General features: G+C 56.0%; 1 protein-coding gene across 4 annotated transcripts in view; it reads right to left on the bottom strand.

Annotated features, from left to right (window-relative positions):
- The window catches only part of KCNH2 (potassium voltage-gated channel subfamily H member 2), a 62,659-nt gene that overhangs the window by 24,382 nt on the left and 18,413 nt on the right, over positions 1-19,864 (bottom strand). Inside the window, exons 1-2 of one of the 4 annotated variants that reach the window (XM_066385240.1) lie at positions 11,684-11,811; positions 3,893-4,123 (exon numbers count right to left, since the gene is read on the bottom strand). In XM_066385240.1, coding sequence (XP_066241337.1) covers positions 3,893-4,022 — 130 coding nt within the window. In that variant the 5' untranslated portion in view covers positions 4,023-4,123; positions 11,684-11,811. Of the gene's footprint in view, positions 1-3,892; positions 4,124-5,111; positions 5,130-6,901; positions 7,393-11,683; positions 11,812-19,864 lie in introns of those variants that run through there. The other 3 variants (XM_066385239.1, XM_066385241.1, XM_066385242.1) reach the window with 3 other exon arrangements.

A 19,864-nucleotide genomic window follows, 5' to 3' on the forward strand; every position in this document is an offset into this window, starting at 1 on the left:
GCCCCTCAGAAAAGTGTTTCCTATGTCTGGTCTTATCCTCTGGTATGGATTCCAGGCTGCTGTCACCTCAAGGGCACATCTAGGTACCACCTCTGTCCGCCCTTCTGCCCTGCTCGAGGAGCCTTCACCAGTACCCCACCACAGAGATCCTGCTCAGCAGCACACTGCCATGTGGGGGTCTGGGGTATGAGGGTCAGGGTCTGGAGAGGATGGAAGGGCACAGCTGTCTGAGCTCAGGAAGAGGTCAGCCATGCTGGAGAAGGAGGGGTATGAGGGTGTCCTGAGCAGGAGTCTGATTTCAGGGGAGAAAGAGATGGGGAAATGGCCTGGGTGTGTGGAGGGTCCCGGGAGGCCCATAGGAGTGTTGCTGGTGTCCGGAGAGCCTGCACAGCACCTGGAAGCTGGGGTCTGAGTCTGGGGACCACCTCTGGGGCTCAGGCTCCCCATAGGCACTGGGGGCACCAGGGCGCAGGCTGGCCTGCTGGTCCCCACCCCTCCCCCAGCCCACTGCTCAGCTGTTGCAGTGTGGGCCCTCTGACCCTGTTACCATGGCAACCAGCCTGCAGCTGGAGCAGAGAAGCAGACAGATTCTTCTCCAGAGACACCCCCATCCCCACCCACACACGAGCTCTTGGGGACACAGGGACATGGAGACCAGGCCAGTACTGGCAGAGGTACGAAGAGCCAGACGAAGCCCAGGGGGAGAAAGGCTCCAGGGGAGTGGTGGGACTAAGAAGAAAGACAGATGCAGGGAGGAGGAGATAAAGACCAAGGGGACAGAGAGGCGGCAGGGAGGGAGCCCGGGGAGAAAGAAAGGAGCAGAGACCACGGGCAGGAGCAGGCAGACAGGCCCCACTGCGGGGGGCGGGGCATGGAGAGATGGAGGAAACAAAGAGCAGAGAGGAGGCAAGGGACAGAGAGCAGGGACGCTCCCCCATCCCTGGCTGGAAGAGGCAGATCAAGAAGGTGCCTTGCTCGAAGGGACCCAAGGCTATCCTGACAGCAATGTGGGATGCAGGTATGCACCAGCAGCACCTGCTGCCCAGGGCCCCACAGCCAGACTACCTCCTGCCAGCCAGCCCCACGCTGTCCAGCTCTGCTCCCAATGCCACCTTAATCCGGGGCCTGATGTCACAGGGCACAGATACAGGGCCAGCAGGTCCCTGGTACCTCATGTCTCTCCCTCCAGTCCACACTGCCTCCACCCCAATCCAACCTTCCTGCCTCTCAGCAGTCCCAGCAACTAAATAACGGAGCTGTCTGTCTGGCTCCAGGCCCTGATACTACACAGAGCTAGGCCAGAGGCACCGACACAGCACAGCTGTCCACACTGGTGTCTGCCAGCAAAAGGCCCCACCTCCCTGGGGCTGGAGCCCAGGGACCCACTCCCCCTGTGGCTGGCCCAGGCAGAGACCCTGAGAAGGGCCTGGACAGAAACAATGGGTGGCCCTGGTATTATATACCTCTGCCTCCCTACTCCACCCAGGCACAAAGGTGTAAGCTCATGTGTCCACACACATAGCGCAGTTCAGGCCTGCAGGGAAACTCCCAGAAGACTGAGTGTTTCACGGCAGTGGGAGGGGAGGCAGAAGAAATCTTTCTGCATCCTAGGACTCCATTGCCGGGACAAGTGAGGGCCCAGGCCAGCCTGCTGGCCAGCAAGAGATATTTGATCCCTTGGAAACAGAGAGCAGAGAAGGGGGCAGGCAGAGATGGCTGGCACAGGATTTTCTGGGTCAAGCCCCACTTAGAGTAGTAACCTGGAAGGGGCAGAGATTGAACCTGGGCAAGGGACCTGGGTTCTAATCCCACTCTCTCCACTGATTCGCTGGTAACTAGACCTCTGCTTCTCAGTTTCTCCAACTGTAACCCGAGTGGGCTGGATTAGGTGATCCTCAAGGTCACCAAGATTCCATAATAGAACCTCTGCAAAAGGGGTCCCTTGGCCATCCTCTCCAAAGGAGCCAGGCTGGGGCAAGAAGGGCGGCCAGCTCCCCACACACTACAGCGAAGACAGAAGTAAGTACTCAGGCCCCTGGCACCAAGGGACTGAGGGGGCACATTATCCCAGAAGTAGAAACAGACTCAAGGCAGTAACCAGCTTGCCCCATATTACACAATTTCTGGTGTTAAACCTAAACCCAGGATTTAATATATTCACATTCTGTTCATTACAACAATGGTTTGCAACTTGCAGAACAAACTTGTATGTGCATCTAGAGGTACCCCTGTAACTGGTTGGTGTCATTTTTAACATATGACAGCTAAGCAGGGTTGGTAGGGCTCGGATCAGACAGACATGGTTTCATTCTGAGCTCTGCCACTTCCTAGCTGTGTGACTTTGAAAAAGTTTCTTAATTTCTCCAAACTTGTTTCCTTATCCATAAATGGAAGAAGAAGAAGAAGAAGAAGAAGAAGAAGAAGAAGAAGAAGAAGAAGAAGAAGACAAAACATTATATCTACCTCCCAGGGCTGTTATGAAGATTACATGAGATAACTTAAGTAAAACATTTAGCATAGTGTCCAGCACATAGAAGCCACCCACCAATGTTAGCTTGTCCTAGATGACCAGGCAGATATACAAGCAAATCTGTTCTGATTAAGGTTCTGAGAGACGTCAGCAGAAAAGCAGACAGAAGGTCCCGCCTTCAGAGTGTCCATCTAGTCCTGCAGTTCCTTACTCCTAGCCAGAACCCCCTTGCACTGTGAGCAAAGCCTCCTCCACAGGGCCTAGCGACAGTGCCCCCTCTGGTGCTATGTGGTGATGTCACAAGCTGGGCACCCCTGCAAAAACAGGGTTGGCCATTAGGGGATACAAGCCTTGACAGCGCAGCCTCAGTCAACCCTGAGCATAGAAGGGAGGTTCCAAGAGGAGAGCCAGGACCTGGGATTGCTGGGTCTCTCTGCTTACCCTTAGGGGAAGGCAGAGCATGCTGCCTACAGCAGGGAAGCTCCCTGCAGGCAGAAAATTGATGTACTGTTCAGTGTTCAATCTGCAAGATCCTGAGTCCAGTAAATGCTCCTCAGATACACACTGGTGAGTGACAAGGTGTGGGCACAGCCCAGCAGTTACCTCTGGAGCCACCTGCCCAGCCCTCCACAGACCTCCCAAAGCCCTGCTGCTCTGAACTCCCAAAGCAAAGCCCACCCCACCAGGACAGACATGCTGTGGAACAGCCCTGCCCAGAGCTCTGTTTATGCTATCTCTGATCTCTCCGGAAGCCCAGAGCAGCTGGACTAAGAGGCGGTGGCTGAGCAGAGACACCTGGCGCAGAAAGGGGTGGCAGGTGGGGCCCTCAACAGATGAGTCAAAGGGAACTGAGGTTGAGAAAGGCACACACACCTCATGCCAGGTGCAGCTGAAGTGCAAGAGAGAGGGACTGCAGAGAGCGAGCCAGAGTCCTACAGCCCTGCCCACCTTTGCCCTCAGTGACCTCTCCAAAACAGCCACAAGGGTTGCTAAAGGCCTATGACTGGAGGTCAGCGCTCAGCTGGCAGCCTGACTTCAGTCCACGCACGCACCTGCCATCCCAGACCCGTCAAATTCCAACCCACCTAGTTCAGCGTGCCCACGTCTGCCCAGGGAAGAAGGACCCAGAGGCACCATACCCACGAGCAAGCAGTTCCTTGGCTACCAGGAAAAAAAACCATCCCACCAGAGGTGAATGAGGTTAAGAGACTGAGACTGCCCTGCAGCCCTAAGGCCCAGCCCTCGCCTCCCACTTGGCTCACTGCAATGGCCCCAGCTGAAGTCACGCTGCTATGCAACCCACCCAGGTTCCCGCCACTATCCAGCCACCCCCATCCCACTGACCCCACCCTGTCCCTCTAGGTCCCGCCTCGTTTAAGCCACGCCCCGTGTGGCCACGCCCCTCGCTACGGCCCCGCCTACCATCCTTCCGGTAGAAGGCGATCTCCACTTTGCGCTCCTCCGCGCCCAGCAGGGCCTGCGCAATCTGCGCGGCGGCCCGGCGCTGAGTGCGCGGCCCGTGCAGGAAATCGCAGGTGCAGGGCCGCTGCATCACCTCGGCCCGCGAGTAGCCGCACAGCTCGCAGAAGCCGTCGTTGCAGTAGATGACAGCGCAGTTCTCTACCCGGGCATTGGCAATGATGAACTTGCGGCCTGGGGCGGGGCAGGGATGAACAGGCACGTGAGCAGGGACCCTTGCCTCTACAGCTCCCAGCACTCCCTTACAATCTGTAGTCACACGCTTCCGCCCGCCCGGGGACTCCCCGCCCCAGGGAGCACGGTGGAGCTTGGGGTCCCCAGCGCGGGGGGGGGGGGGGCGAATACAACTATGCCTCTACGCAGGTGCCTTGTCTGGCTGGACAGGCGGCACAGCCCCTCCCTTGCCCGGCCCAAGGGCTGGCTGCGTGGCTTCCCCCAGGCAGGCTGCCAGAGACCTGTCGCCCCCCTCCGCTCCTGGGGCTGAGGCCAGCCTGGGAGGGTGTCAGCAACCGCAGCGGAGGGATAAACACTGGGCCTGGAGAGGGGGCCTGGGAAGGGCCAGAGATGGCGGCCAGCCTTCCCTTTGTACTGGGTCCTTAAGCTTCCCTTCCTGATCCCTACTCTCTAGACTGGCGGGGGGGGGGGGGGGGATTTCCTGGGCACGCCTTACTGCGGGGACCCCTGGAGAATCACTCCCCCAAGTATCAATACTTTCCAGAAGGGCAGTCAAGGCCAGGGCGTAGGCGCAGTACCGAGGACAGGAAAGTACCACGTGAGCACCTGCTCTACTTCATCTCCTGTAATACTGAGAACCCCATAAGGTAGGCATCCTCCTATTATAGATGAAGAAACTGGGGCTCAAAGGAAGTTCAGAGCCCACAGCTTGTAAATGGCAGGGCCAGCTTTTGAACCCGGTTCTGGCAGAGGGTGAAAGAATAAGCTGAGGGTCACAAGCAAAAGCCCAAGGTCATAGGGAGCACGGAAAGGGACCTGCAGCTCCAAACCCCAGAAACACCTGGAGCCCGGGACTGGCCTGAGACAGTGACCCATTTGTAAGAAGACAGATCCAGGAAGGGCATCCAGGGATGTGGGGGCTGCCTCAGTTTGGGCCCACTAAGGAAAGGTGCCCCAATGGACACGTTTCAGCTTAGACTTGGCTCACCCCCTCCACGCCTGCCCTGAGAGCCAGGCTGGCTGGTACGCGGCAGGCAGGCAGACAGGCAGCATCAGCTGGTGCCAGGGAAGATGCTCCCAGGAGAAGAGCTTTTTATAAACACAGAAGTTTCCGGCCACTTTGGTCTTTATGCTGGGGCTTTCAGTAACAGTCGGAACTCTGCCCCCTCCCTTCCCAGTGGACACAGCCCTGAGGCTGCAGCCCTGGGCGATGCCAAGGGCATGGCCTAGGCTGCTGCCGCAAGGCCTCCCTGAGGCAGGCTGAAGCCATCAGGGTCAGGCCTCCTCCAGCCTTCCTTGGCAGCCCCTTACCCTGGCCTCCAGGTATTTACTTTTATAAGTTGGGTCATCTTCAAGTCAGTTTCCCAGGCCCCCCAAAACACCCAGGCAGCTGTCAACCCTTGGAGTCAGGGCTCTCTGTCACATATAAAGACTCCTGACTCGGCCTCTGTCTCCACCTAAGCCCCAGGTAGTCCAGAGTACCAGCCACCACCAGCTTTGGAGGAAGAAGGAAAAGCACCTGTTTCTCCCCACACACACACCCCCTTCTGGTAACTGTCAGGCCTGGAGAGACCAGCGAGCCAGTTTCTTCGAAGGCAGGTCCCACCCCACCCCTTCTGTGAGCTCCTGGAATTCGGGACAGAAGGGACCTGAAAGACTCCTTTAGTTGCACCCTTCTTCCCACATGTGCAAACTGAGGCTCAGACAGGGAAGAGTCATTCAAGGTCACGTGGCAATCAGGGGCATAGGTGAGGCTGGAAGCCAGGTGCCTGCACAGACTCCTGGAGATTGTGGCAAGGAAAGCCCCTGCCTCCTCGTAGTCCTCCACCATGTCAGTCCCTTCCCCCTTAGGATCATCTTTTTCTTTGCTCAGACAATACTGTCCATCTAACTGACCCCTCCCTCTGCCCACCACTGTTACAGGCACATGTTGTCTTGTGCTTACAGGGTCATGGGCTAGGAATGTCACCAGCTCCTTGCTCCCAGGGCCCTTGGCAGTCACACCCATCATGGCACACGCAGCCTTGGGGACAGACATATGCACTCTGGGGGAAGGATTGCAAAGCCCACACCCAGCACATTAACCTAGCTTGAGACATTTCTGAAGGCCACCCCTACCAGGCCAATTTAAGGGTGCTATAGTCCCCACACAGGGACCCAGGACAGGAAAATTGACAACATGAGAGCACTGCATTGAGGCTGTTAGACCCTCGAAACTGGACTTCAGCCCATGACACCCTCTCACCCCAGGGCTCACAGTTTGTAGCCTTGTCTACACCCCACACACACCCAAGAGCCGGTTAGGCACTGATTCTACATGCCTGGTTCAATCTCTCACAACACAGCCAAGATGGGCATCTGCACGGTCCTGTTGAGGTCCCAGTTTGGGCTATACCTATTCTGCTGTCCTGGCACCCACATAACCCCATTCACACACATCCAGGCACTCAGATTTAGGGATACTTGCACACTCCCATTCCATCTTCCTACCCTACACCCTTAGAGTATCACACACACTCCGTAATCCCAAGAGACTGAGCGGAGCCTCCTACCCCTCACCCCAGCACCAAGCCTCTTGTCCCCAAGCCCAGAGCCCCCAACACCAAGTCTTGCCCCTGCGATCCCTGGCCAGTATTTGAGGACACCAGTCCCCATTTGACTCGCACTCGGCAGATGCACACGGCTCGGGCACGCCTCCCCCCCCCCCCATTCCCACTCGGGAGAGCTCGCCCGCCCCCCCCCCAAGCCCCCTCCCCGTTCGCCCCCTCCCCCACTCACTCTGGCCCTCAAACTTGCGGATGATGGTGTCCAGGAAGGTGTTCTGCGGAGCGACGTGGCCCCTCCGCACCGGCATCCTGAGCCCATGGGCGGGCCGGGCGGGCCCCCACCCACCCCGGCCCAGCCCGGCCCAATACTAGGCTTTGGGTAGCCCTGCCCGGCCGTAGTCCCCGCACCCCGCGGCAAAGCAGACCACGGACGGGGCCAGGGCTGGGCTGCGGGGTCCCCACTCGGCTCCCGGCTCCGGACTGCGGGCCCGGCCTGGGGCCGCCTGAGCTCGGGCCGCCCGCACACCTGTCTGCCGCTCCCTGCCGAGCCGTGGGCCCTGCTCCTCCGCCTTCCCGCACTGCACTCCGTTCGCCTGAGCGCAGGGCTCCGGCTCCCACCCGCCGCGCCGACAGCCGCTCCGGAGCCCGCGGCTCAGGCTGCGCCTGCGGCTCGGCCTGGCGGCGGAAGGGTTAAGGCGGCGCGCGCCCCTCCGGCTCCGGCCCCCGCCTCCCGGCCCCCTCCCGCCCGCCGCGTGCCTGCAGCACCGCCCTCTGCCCCCTCCAACACACACCCCGCGCGCCCGCCCTTCCCATTGGCTGAGCCGCGCCGAGGGCTCCTCCCCTACCCAGCCCCTAGCTCAGCCCTGGAGCCCCCCGGACTTGGGCCCCCAAAAGAGGGGGAAGGGATCCTTGGGTAGAGGAACCATGAAGACAGGTGCTACAGCCAGCCTGGGAGGGAACTGGGGATTCTGCCCCCACCTCAGCACTGGAAGGCCTGGCAAGCCGGACTTGAAGGGAGAGGGCGGGTCCCTTCTGTCTTGGTCCCCCACCAATCCAAGCACGGGCCTGGTACACACTGCATGCGTTCAATGCCTGCTGTAGGTGACGCGGGCGAGCCCTGGACCTCGGGAGGACGAGCCCAGGGTCAGTGGAGGCCCAGGAAATGTGAAAGACAAGACAATCTGGAGATCCCGGGCCAGCCGATACTTGAGATAAGGGTGGGTGAGAATTAGGAAGGGCATGCATCCAGCGCGGGGGACGCCCCCTGACACACAACAAACACACACAGCCATCTCTGGGGTTATTCGGAGCCCTCCTGCACAGAGAGGGACATTCTGACAGGAGTTGCGGCCTCCCAGCTGCTGGATCAAAGAAAAGCCCCTGAGCTAAAGGGGATCCCCTTGTGCGAGCGTCCCGCACTCCGTCTGCAGAGCGGGACCAGCCTTGCAGGCCCAATTGGCGGGCTCGGGGCCCTGCGGCGCTGTGGTGGCCCAGCCCCTCGGAAAACCCTGGCCTAGCCGCGGCCCCTCCCCCCTAGCCAGCTGGCTTGCTGCAGCTGCAGCTCCCTTATTTAGGCAAAGAGGCCTGAGGATGCTCACGGGCAGGCAGGGTGTCTGCCTGCCGCCTGCCCATCGCCTGCCCGGGTCTAAGCGAGGGACTCCCGGGGCGGCGTCTCCAGCCTGAGCAGCCAGGCAGGGCCCCAGGAAGGCCAGGACAGAAAGGCGAGTGTTGACAGCTGAGCAGGCAGGCAGGCAGGGAGGAGTCCGCAACTGAGCAGCCGGCCAGCCGGGTCTCCTCCCCAGCAGCCAGGATCAGAGACCCTGCAAGATGAATGGGGCCATGTGGGGGCCCCTGAGGGCTCGCAGCTGCCTCAGTCCTTGGAGCTAAAGGGTGGGTCTTGTCACCAGGGAGAACCAGCATGGGATGTGGGGGGAGGGGAGGAACAAAGGGCGGAGAAGGAAGCGGGGTCTGGAAGGAGAAAGGCCCAGAGGAAGAGGTCTCAGTGAAACCACCTTACCCAGACTCTCACCTTCCACTCAGGAACAAAAAGAGGCAAACACTGGGGCCTGATGGGGCTATTGGCCAGCAGATGACACCCGTTTTTTATTTGCTAGTGGGTGGGCAGTGACTCAGGGAGGCAGCCAGTGGAAGAGAAGGAGGTGGCTCTCCCAGCTGATGCTAAAAAAGACCAGAGGCTCTTGCCAGTATAGTCATCTCAGCCCTTCGGCCCTCCCCACCTCCGGCAGCCGCCCCACTCCTGTCTTCATCTGCCCTCCAAGATTCCCAGAGCCTTCAGTAGGACGGACTTCCCTTCTTTTGTGACCTGGCCTCAGACACATCAACTCATCTTGGGTGCTGGGCAAAACCCAGTCTGTGGCTGGCCCACCCCTTCCCTACCCAGGACCACTCCACGAATGCTGGGTTACCTGCCCTGAGTCCAGGATGACTCCCATTTGAGTGGGGTGTTTCCCCCTTCACGTTGGGGGTTTTAGAGAGCGAGGAAGGGCCTGCAGTAAGAATGGGCATGGGAGAGAGGACATGAAAGGGGGGACATCTGTAGGTAGCACCCCCTTCTCTCCAGACCAAGGGTGAGGGAGAGGCAGGTAGAAAAGGGTGAGAAGGGGAGCTGCTCATCAGGTCCCAGCCAGCTGTCTGCACTTCGGTACCCATGTTCCTGGGACAGGCCTCTGTTCTCATCCCATGGGAGGACGAAGGAATCAGAGGGGCCCTTGGTCCTCCCGAAAGAGAGAAGGCAAGGCTCGAAGTGACCCTGCTCCTGGGCAGAGGGGCAGGCAGGAGAGAGCTGCCGTTCTCTCTCTCTCTCTCTCTCTCTCTCTCACACACACACACACACACACACACACACACACACTTCCTGGAGGCTGAGGGGAAAGCCTGGAGGCAGTCTCACTGCGCCACCCCCATAGCCAAGAACTGGGACAAGGAAGCTAGGCTGTCAGAGAGGTTTGCCCCAAAGACATCCTTCCTGGGCCCCCAGGTGCCAGGCAACAAAAGGTAAAGGGCAACTGATAAGCTCTGTGCCCATCACCTTCTCACCTCTACTCTCCCCAAACCCAGGAGAGAGAGACCAGCCCAACCCTCAGACCTGGAGCAACTAGAACCCGCCCCACCCCAACTTTGGCTAGCGGACCCATTTCTAGGGACTGTTCCTGAGAAGAGCTCTCCCCACCCTCCTTGGGGCTGAGGAGCCCTCACTGTATAGACAGTGTGACACTAAGCCCCTCCCTGCTCCCAGAGACAATTTAAAGAGAAAAGTCTGTGGAAAACATCCTGCCCACTCCACCCTCTGCTCCTGCTCAGTCTGAAGGAGTCAAGCCAGGACATCCTGAGAGGAAAAACAAAGTACAGCCTCCCCACTGTGGACCCCCAAGGAGCCGGCCAATCAAGACAGCCAAATGGGCCCAGGAAAGCAAGCAACAGCCACAGGGGACTGGGAAGCAGCTTAGGGAGGAATAGCTCCTCAGAAACCCCGGGGGGATGGAGAGAACACAGAGCAGCTCTCCATGTGCAAGGAACAGCTTGGACTGCACCATGGGGCCTTGCTCTCCTGGGCAGCAGGGTCCTGAAGATGCACATGTTTTCAAATAGGAGTTGAGGTTGGAGGAGAGAAAGATCAAAGAAACTGCATGAGCACTCTCCAGAAGTGTGATGCTCAGGGTTTGCTGAAGGCCAGAAGTGAAGGGTAGGAGAGAAGGAGGGAGGGAAGGGAGTGGGAAGAAGAGAGGGACTCACCTCAAATCCCCAGCCAGGACCCTGTGCTCTCCCCACTCATTGCCACCTGCAGCCCCACAAGCAGCAATCCCATCAACTCCCCCACCCACCCAGGGCCATAACCCAGGTCTTCTCCCGCCAACCTGATGAATGCCATTGATAGGACTTTTTCCTTGCCATGGTGATATCAAAAGAAGCAAAAGGTGTGCCAGAGACTGGAATTCAGGAGACCTGACTTCTAATTCTGATTCTGCTACTAGTCACATCAACCAATGTTTACTGGGGAGCCCCCTCTGTACTGATCCCTGTGCCAGACAGCAGGGGTGGATGGAGAAGGGACAGGAGGGTGACCCAGGATCTCTGCTCTGAGGACTTAGTCTACTCAGGCTGAGAGATGCAGTAGGCAGGCAGAACTGTATAGTCTACACCCAGTGCCATGGGGTTACCAGGAGGTGTTAATTATGTTCAACTGGAGGAGGCTGGGAAGGAATGATGAGGAGAAGAGGTTTGGGGACATGTCCCTGAAAGTTGAGATGGGACAGGGCAAAAGCATGGCAGGTGAAAGGGACAACATGAGCAAAGGCATAGAGACTGAAGAGTGGACACTGGGTCTGAGGACAAAACAGTTTGGTGTGAAGTCAGTGGATCAATAGGCTGGAGCTGCTAGTGGAAGCCTGAGGAGTCTGGTTTTTATTCTGTGTGAAAAGGAACGGTCAAAGCACTTGAAATGCATGGTCCACGAATATAGAAATCATGCCTGCCTTACTACCAGTCCCAGCATGCAGTCTATCATCTAATAAAAAGTCTGTTGAGTTAACAAAACACGTATAATAGACTGGAGAAACTGAGGCAGACACAAGGCATTTCGGTCACTGTTGCTGCCTGGCAGCCGTGCCAAACCCCATGACTTAAACCAATGGCAGCATTTATTCTGCTCATGGGTCTGCCATTTGGGTGGGTGCAGCTGGAACCACTTGTGTCTGCTCTACTCAGCTCAGGACGGAGAGGCTCATTCACTCATCACATCTGGTGGTTAACACTGGCTGTCAGCTGGAACCTCTGCTAGGACTGGGACCAGAACGGCGACAGGAAGTTTTTCCTCATGGCTGCCTGGCTTCCTCACAGAATGGTGGCTGGGTTCCAAGGGCAAGTGTCCCAAGAGAGACTCAGGCAACAGCTGTACCACCTGTAATAACTCAGCCTCAAAGGTCGCATAAAATAACTTCTGCCATAAGCATGGCCAATTGGATCCAGAGAGAAGAACATAGACCCCACAACATACCTCTCAATGGAGAACTGTCTTTGACACTATGTAAGAACAGCACATATGATGGGATCTATTGGCACAACCATCTTGGAAAAATATGATCTGCCACATGGAGCTGTGCAGTAGTCCAGGAGAGAGATGTCGAAGACCAGAGCCAGGTCAGAGGTGATGGAAAGGGGCCCACTTGTTGTGTAACTTTAGGAGGACTGCTAATGTCACTTTCCTTATACCTGTAAACCAAAACCAAACAAGTTGATCTCTGAGATCCCTTCCAGCACCAATGGTGAGTGATTCCTTAGCACTACTCAATCACATTCCCCACCCACCAGTGCTTCCTCCATTTTCCCTCAGTGCCCAACTCCACCTCCACCTCCTGTGATCCTAGGTGCCCTTGAGGCCAATGATTACTCCACAGATAGCACCCTGGTCCATCCTACATATTTATTTCAGATTTTAAGAAGCGGGCCCTGGCCAGGTGGCTCAATGGATAGAGCATCATCCCCATGCACCGAGGTCGCAGGTCCAATTTCTAGTCTGGGCACATATGAGAAGCAACCAATGAGTACACAACTAAATGGAACAATGAGTTGATGCTTCTCTCTCTCTCTCTCTCTCTCCCTCCCCCCTTTCCCTCTCTCTTTCTCTCTCTCTCTCAAATCAATGGACATTTTTAAAAAGTGGAGTGGGAGACCCTTTATGGCAGGTGCAAGACCCTTAGACCCATCAGTCTCCCACTCCACCCTGCACTGTGCTCTTCAGTGGAGGGTCTCCTGAAAGAAGACGTGTGGTATAGAATCCACCTGCAAGCAGTTCATAATCCAACTGGAAAGAGGGACCTAATAAGCATAAGATGTTATGAAAACAATGTGGCCTGACCACACATGCAAGGGGTCCAGAAGGGGGTTCAAGTGGGCTGGAGCAGCCAGAAGGGCTTCCTGGGGAAGGCTGGGTCCTTCTGGGTGGTAAGGGCTTTCTCAGGCACAGAGGAAAGGAGTGGGCATCTCCCTAAAGCAAGATCCCAGGAAGGGGTCAAGTGTGGAGGTCTCCCACTGATCTACTTACCCCCAAATGAGAACAGGGGTCAATTGAAGCTTCTTCTGCCTGAGAACGCAATAGCCATCTACCTTTTACATTCAAGGATGGGGCTCAGCCTCGTCAGACCCGAGAAGAGGTTTAGGCAAGTCTCCAGAACTTAACCAGGTAAAGCTCCAGAATGACTCTACAGGAGCCACTGATGGGGAGGGGCAATCCGAGCATAAAGAAAACTAGGACACTTTATTTTAAGGTGTCTTTGAGGGACTGGGGAAAAAGAAACCATTTAGGAGCGAAACACGCTTTGCTGCCACCCCCACCAGGGAGGCTGGCCTGGAAGGAGATCCCAGGCTCTGTGGGCCACTCAGATTCAGCCAGGCTGAAACTCTGTCCCTGTCCAAGGTGCTGAAAGCCCTTCTTGCCAAACTCGGCAGGAAACCAGGAAGGACCACTCAGATAATTAAGATGGGGGCCGTCCTTGGCACCCAGAGAATTAGACAGTCACCCCAAACCATGAAAATGCTTTGGGAACTGGACGGTAGCCCCAGGAAGCAGCATAGGGTGAAGCAAGAGCTTGCTTTACCACTTTGATGCCGAGAAACCTGAGGTCTTCCCTGTGTCCAGAATGTGCCTTTCCCTAAGCCCAGCCCAACACCAGTCATTGAGAAAAACATATTGCTCCCCGCCCCCGAACTTTACATTTGCAAGTCATGGGCTTTCCCTTGGGGAGTTTCTGTTGCTTCATGAAATATTAGAGCCAGAAGGAAACACTTTCATATATATTGTTAAAGATTTTATTTATTGATCTTTTAGAGAGAGAAGAGAGAGAGAGAGAGAAGGGGGAGGAGCTGAAAGCATTAACTCACAGTAGTTGCTTACTGCATGTGCCTTAACCAGGCAAGCCCAAGGTTTTAAACCGGCGACCTTGGCATTCCAGGTCAACACTTTATCGACTGCGCCACCACAGGTCAGGCCACTTTCATATTTTTTAGATGAGAAAAAAGATTCAGATAGTGCAGACCCAGAGAGCTCTAGACAGAGAGGTGGCTGCCTCAGCTCTCCAGAATGATGCCCTGGTCATTCTAAACTTATCAGGCAGAATGCAGTGCCTACTCCAGCCTGAGTGAGGCGTGAGCATGTGAATGTTAGCCCTACACTGGTTACATATCCCAACGGTAGCTCTCCCACCCCATGTGTCACCTGCCAACATGAAGGACCAGAAGACAGACCTCAGCGCCATCGGTTCCCCCAACCATCCTCTTCCCAATCTACTCAGAAAAAATTGTCCATCACTTTCCATGTGCCCCAAGCTGTGTGGGACCCCTAGGGAAAGATAAAGCATACAATCCAGCCCCTGGGCCTTTAAAAGTTTGTGATAAGTTGGGGGGGCAAAGATGCTCACATGGATAGACAATATCACAAAACCAAGTACAACTAACTAATGGCAGCCAACAGAGAAGTGTCTGAGTCCCCAATACCAAGAAGTGCTGTAGACCATGAATACTTTGACTTTGGAGTAGAAAAAGGTCATTTTAAGGCTGGAAAGGGTGACATGTTTACAAAGGAGCAGGGTTTAGGGGGAATCTGGCTGAGTTGAGAACAGAGGTCAGGACACCTCATCTCTGTCCCTCTGGAGAAGTGCAGCCCAGTGGTGAGCCGCCCTGTAGAAAAATAAAGCGGGTGAGGGTGTGAAGGGGAGAGCAGAGGCCAGTCACGGGCACAGGGGCCCAGAACATGCAGGAAGAGAGGAATCTTTCTCCCCTAGAAAAAAGAAAGATTTGGAGCACTCCCTCTTCTGGATCCATGAGGCAGAACACCATCTAAATCAGGATCCGGCCTGACCAGGCAGTGGCACAGTAGATAGAGCGTCAGACTGGGATGTGGAAGGACCCAGGTTCGAGACCCTGAGGAGCGGAAAGCTCACCAGCTTGGACCCAAGGTCACTGGCTCGAGCAAGGGGTTACTCAGTCTGATGAAGGCCCGCAGTCAAGGCACATATGAGAAAGCAATCAATGAACAGCTAAGGTGTCAAAACAAAAAAACTGATAATTGATTGATGCTTCTCATCTCTCTCCGTTCCTGTCTATCTATCCCTATCTGTCCTTCTCTCTGACTCTCTCTCTCTGTCCCTGTAAAAATAAATAAATAAATAAATAAATAAATAAATAAATAAATAAATCAGGATCCGCTCGGAACTTGGGTCTGCCAGACCTTCAAAAGCCTGGAGTTAGAAAACCAGACAATGGAATGGGGACCCCAGGAAAGGTCAAGATCACCATCAGCAGTAAATATACCAGGAACATCTCACTTGCTGGTCACTGGGGATGGAGGGGAGAGCAGGAGAAAGATCACACAATGACTGGAGTTACATCAGGGTCTCAAAAACCAGCACAGACATCTACAGGCTCCTTCTCCCGCCCTGGTTTGGAGAGAGGGTCTGCTCCCCTCCCCCCGGTGCCTGGGAGGAAAGGTTTCTGCCCAGCCAATCCCCAATGATGGTTGCTACAGAATTTCCAGACTGAGGACACATGACGCTCAAAGCCCTGGTTCCCAGGAGACCCAGCACCACAGCAACCACACCAGGAAACTGAGCCAACTGGAATGACTAAAAGAAAGAAGAGGGGGAGAGGGGGAGGGAGGGGGCAGGTCCTGTTAGACTGATCCCTGACACTTGTGCCCGTCTACGTAGGGTCTCCTGGCCTGAGACAAAGGTCCCTATGGTCTTCATTCAGAAGACCTCCCCCTGACCCTAAAATTTTCTTATTGTCACTCTGGATCCCAGGAACGAAGGACAATTCCAGTCCCCATGATTATGAAGACATTCATCTCCATACCAGTGTGCTTGGTCCAAATTAGCTTTGGAGAGTCAGGACCAGATGAGGAGTTAGGACCGGATGAGGAGGCAGGTTAAAGAGTGAGCCCCAGGACATACTTCCCAAGGGCACCTGCACATATGTGTTTACACACACACATGGATACTCATGCACACATGTACATGCATGCACATTCGTACATACATACATGCACACTGTCACACTCACACATACATACATATACACTCACACATACACATTTACATCCATGCACACTCACATGTAACTTATACGCACACATACCCTCACACCCTGCAGATTCAGGATCTGCTCAAGATGTGGCTCAGAGGGCAGAGTCTAAGCCTCAGGACAAAGCCTGCAGATTCCTGGCTTCCCTCAAGAAGTTAGTGCAAACTCATCATCCCAGGGTATGGTTCTCAGAGGCCTCTTGGCCCTGGGATTTTCCTACCAGGCAGAGGACCAGGAAGCAGAAGAGTGTCCAGAACAAGGGCTCTAGGGAGCCCACCTGTGGGATGGGGCCCCTGCACCCCTCCCCATACCTCCCCAGCAGCTGCCAAAAAGGGCTGTGCCAGACAAGGCAACCGGAGTCTTCCATACAGCGCACCCCCTGTGGTCTGTGCAGAAGCACGGAGGTCTCTCAAGGGAAGGCACCCCTGTTCCATTGGGAACTGCAGGTCTATGCAAACACCACTTCAGGGTCCCCGTGGGCTAGGGTTGACCCACCACCCCAGCAGGGCTCAGAGGCACAGGCCACTGACCCTCATTCATCCTGGCTCTCACTGACTGTCTCTGGGTATCTGAGCCCGGGTGTCTGAGCCCCACCTCTGCACTCAACTCTTTTCTCTGGCTCTCTGCTGCCCTCATGTGGCTTCCTCAAAGGAAGGCTGGTGCTGCTTAGTGTATCCCCAGTGCCAACCAGGAACCCCTTTCAGACAAGCAGCACCTTCCACCGACTGAGCCCTAAACACCCAGACCCTGCCCAAAGCCCCTCCCCCAACATCCAGCCCCTGCCCTGCAATCTGAAAGCTGAGCAAACTCTTCTACTCCTGAACCCCCAGCGCGCCATGACTTATATCCTGAGCCAGCCGAGGAGAGAGGAGAGCTGCTCCCTTCCCCTCTGCCCACTACCCCCCTCCCTTCTCTCCTGTCCCTTCCACCCCCCACCTGGACCTTGCCAGCAGGCGGGAAGGAAGCTGTTCATAGTGGGGAGGGTGGGGCACTTCCAGCTCACACTGAACAACCCCGGGTTGGGCTATAAAGAGTCAAGGCCTTCCGCTCCCATCACCCACCACCCACCACCACCACCACAGCCCTATACACACACCCTGGGGGCCACGGCCTCCCCTCCCCCAAGGTCAGGGCATCCCACCTGGAACCCTGCATAGCTCTTTGCTCTGAGAGGGAGGGTTGAAGCACAGTAGGGAGCCAGGCTATTTACCCATAGATGGGTTTGTCACCCTCACCAACCAGGGCTAACAGGAGTTGCAGCCTAGGCTGGCTTCCCTGGTGGCAGAAGACACAGTCAGTGTCTGAGACTAGAGGGCGGGGGGCTCCCAAACACAGCGTCTCCCAATCCCCCGCCAGTTGAAATCACATCATTGAACATTAAAGTTCTTCCCTATGCATGGGACTACAAATCTAAAGCTCTTGAAATTTTTGTGGGTTTTTTTTTTCAGTAATTATTCTTTAAAATGCGGTTGCTGCTGAGAGACATGGAGCACAGAGCTGCAGAAGCTTTAGGCCCTAGCAGGACAGCTGGCAAAGGGCTAAGAAGGTCCAGGTAGAGAGAACTGGGCCAGGCCCTGAGGAGAGGGCTGGAGCCCACCGCAGAGGGAGAAGAATCAAAACCTCTCAGGAAGGCTACTGTCTCCTGACATCCAGTTAGAACACCTGGGGCAGGGCAGCTGCAGCCCCCAGAGGACAAGCTGGAGGAAGAAAAGTCCCCGTAGTGAAAGCGGCCACCTCCAGCTGTCTCTGTTTCCACTTTGGCTTTCTTCACCTCTTCCTAAAAGCAAAGAAATCAACACCTCTGCCCAAATCAACACCAGTTCAGGCCTGACTGGTTCCTGCCATCAGGGCAGCTGTGCTGAGCTGTCCCCAAGCTCCCTATGGCCAAAGAATGCCCCTGTGTGGAGCCATCACTTTCACCAGCCTGACCCCTTCTTTCTGCCAACACAGACCCATCTAGCCTCAGCGACTCCCTTCTCGGTGGCCCCTCTCCCTCCCTCTCCACTTCCCCACATTTGTGGGGAAGCAAGCCCATCTCAACCAAGCACCTCCTCTGTGCAGGGTCCTAGGGCCTGGCTGGATTCCAAGTGAGCAGCACTTGACCTGTTCCTCCAGAGCATGCATGTTCATTTGGAAGAGAAATCGCAGACATAGAGCAAGTTGTCCAAAATCACCCCAGGAGGAACCAAGCGAAAGATATTCTGTGGCCTTGGGGGGGGGGGGGGTAGGGGCACGGAGAAGGGGCAAGGCCTCCCAGAGGAAGCATGCCAGCACTGCCTGCAGGCCTGACATCTATGAAATGGAGATCAGGGGGAAAGAGCCTCAGAGGACAGTGAGCTCTGAGAAGCTGTCCACCAGGCCAGCAGCAGCTCTGCAGAGAGGCTGCCGCAGAGGAGGCCCAGCCAGGCAGATGTGGTGAGCCTGCATGCCTCTTGGGTGCTCAGGGACCGTAGGAAGCTTCTGGGGAAGCATGTAGCCATGGGGTATATGCTGAGCAGATTCCGAAGGTGTTGCAGCTGGGGGCCGAGTGCCACCTATACTTCTGGTAGCGGCAGGTTCTCTCTCAAAGGGAGGCCTGGGCCGGACACGGCCACAGCTGCCAAGGCCATGCCATGAGGAAGGGGGAGAAAGATTTCCCTTCGTCAGAGGGCAAAGGGGGAGGTCGGCAGAGGCAAGAGCCCAGAGGCAGGAAAGCACAGGACTGTTTGGATATCTATGAGGAAGCCTATTTGTCTAAAACAGAGGGTATAAGCCATGCACTTGGGAAACCAAGGACCAGGCCACCTTGTCGGAGTGACCTTGGCATTGGATTGAAGATTTCAGGGCCAGCCAGAGCATGAGGTAAGCCCTGCTTGTGCGATGATTCTGACAGCACAGAGGGCACAGAGGGCAGGAGACCACAGGAGGGGCAGTGGTCAGTGGAGCAGGCAAGCGGTCAGGAGGATCTCAGCCTCTAACACCTGTCATCCCTTGAACTCTGTAGAGACCCACCACAGATTCGGTGACTGGGACCTGGAAAAAGTCATGCACACTTCAGTGGTGGCTGAATGGGAACCAGAAATAGAGTCTGTTGCCTCAGCCGTCGTGGGTGAAAACATCTGAGCGGCAAGGTCTGGATGCCATCTTCCACCTCGAGGGAAAGGGGGGGTGAGTGGGGTGGAGCCTTGGGCTCTGGGGCCGCAAGGCCAGGTCTGGGCTGGGCACAGACCTCCTGTTCCTGCATCTCATCTGCCCCTTTGCCGAAAGACGAGAGACAAGCAGCAAAGCTCTCCGGGCATCCAGGAGCCTAAGTTTGTCAGTGTTCACACGGCACCGTCAACCCCTCCCTCCAAACTGGCAGACCCTACTTTCTTGGTGTGACTCCAGAGCTCCCAGCACAGCCCATTCCTTCCGGCTGACCCACCAGCCACCCCCCACCCAGGCCCACCCCCGTCTTATCCTCCACAGCTCTCCAAAGGAGTCCAGCCAACACAAATCGACATATTTGTTTGTCTGCCTGTCTGCCCCTCCTAGTCTCTGCCTGTCCCATCTCTCAACTTCCATTTCTTTCCTGCAATTTCTCTGAGTTGCTGTGGTCTGAAATCAAGGAGGCTTAGACCCCTGTAGATCCAGATGTCCCAGCTCCTGGTCTTTCTCCAGCCCCCCAGACGGCCTAGAACTACAAACCCAAGCATGCACTACTCCCCAAGGTGCCTGAAGAGTGCTGGTGTGCACCACCTGCAGTCTAGGAATTGTAGTTTCCTATCCCCATGCTCTTGTTTGGGCTCTGAGCTCTCCCCAGTGGGCAGTCCCTGTCTCAGCCCTGACTGCTGAGTCTATCTTCTGACCTACCACCCCCAGGGAAGCCTACGTCACTGGATGACGGGGTAGGGGGTGGAGGCCCTGGATGGCAGCTTCCTGCAATTTTGTGTCCCCTACTTGAGTCACAGGGGGCGAGGGTTCCAGGAAATTGGAGCTGGGAGGGAAAGGGATGCCCTAATGCCAGACCCAAGGACAAAAGGTCATGGCATTCCTGCTGAGCTTATATTGTAAGAATCCAACAGGAAGGGTCAGGGGCACTTAGATTGTAGGGAAGATGGTGAAGGAGAGCTCCTGGGGAAAC

The sequence above is a fragment of the Saccopteryx leptura genome, chromosome 5, assembly GCF_036850995.1.
Source record: "Saccopteryx leptura isolate mSacLep1 chromosome 5, mSacLep1_pri_phased_curated, whole genome shotgun sequence".
NCBI classification, from domain to species: domain Eukaryota; kingdom Metazoa; phylum Chordata; class Mammalia; order Chiroptera; family Emballonuridae; genus Saccopteryx; species Saccopteryx leptura.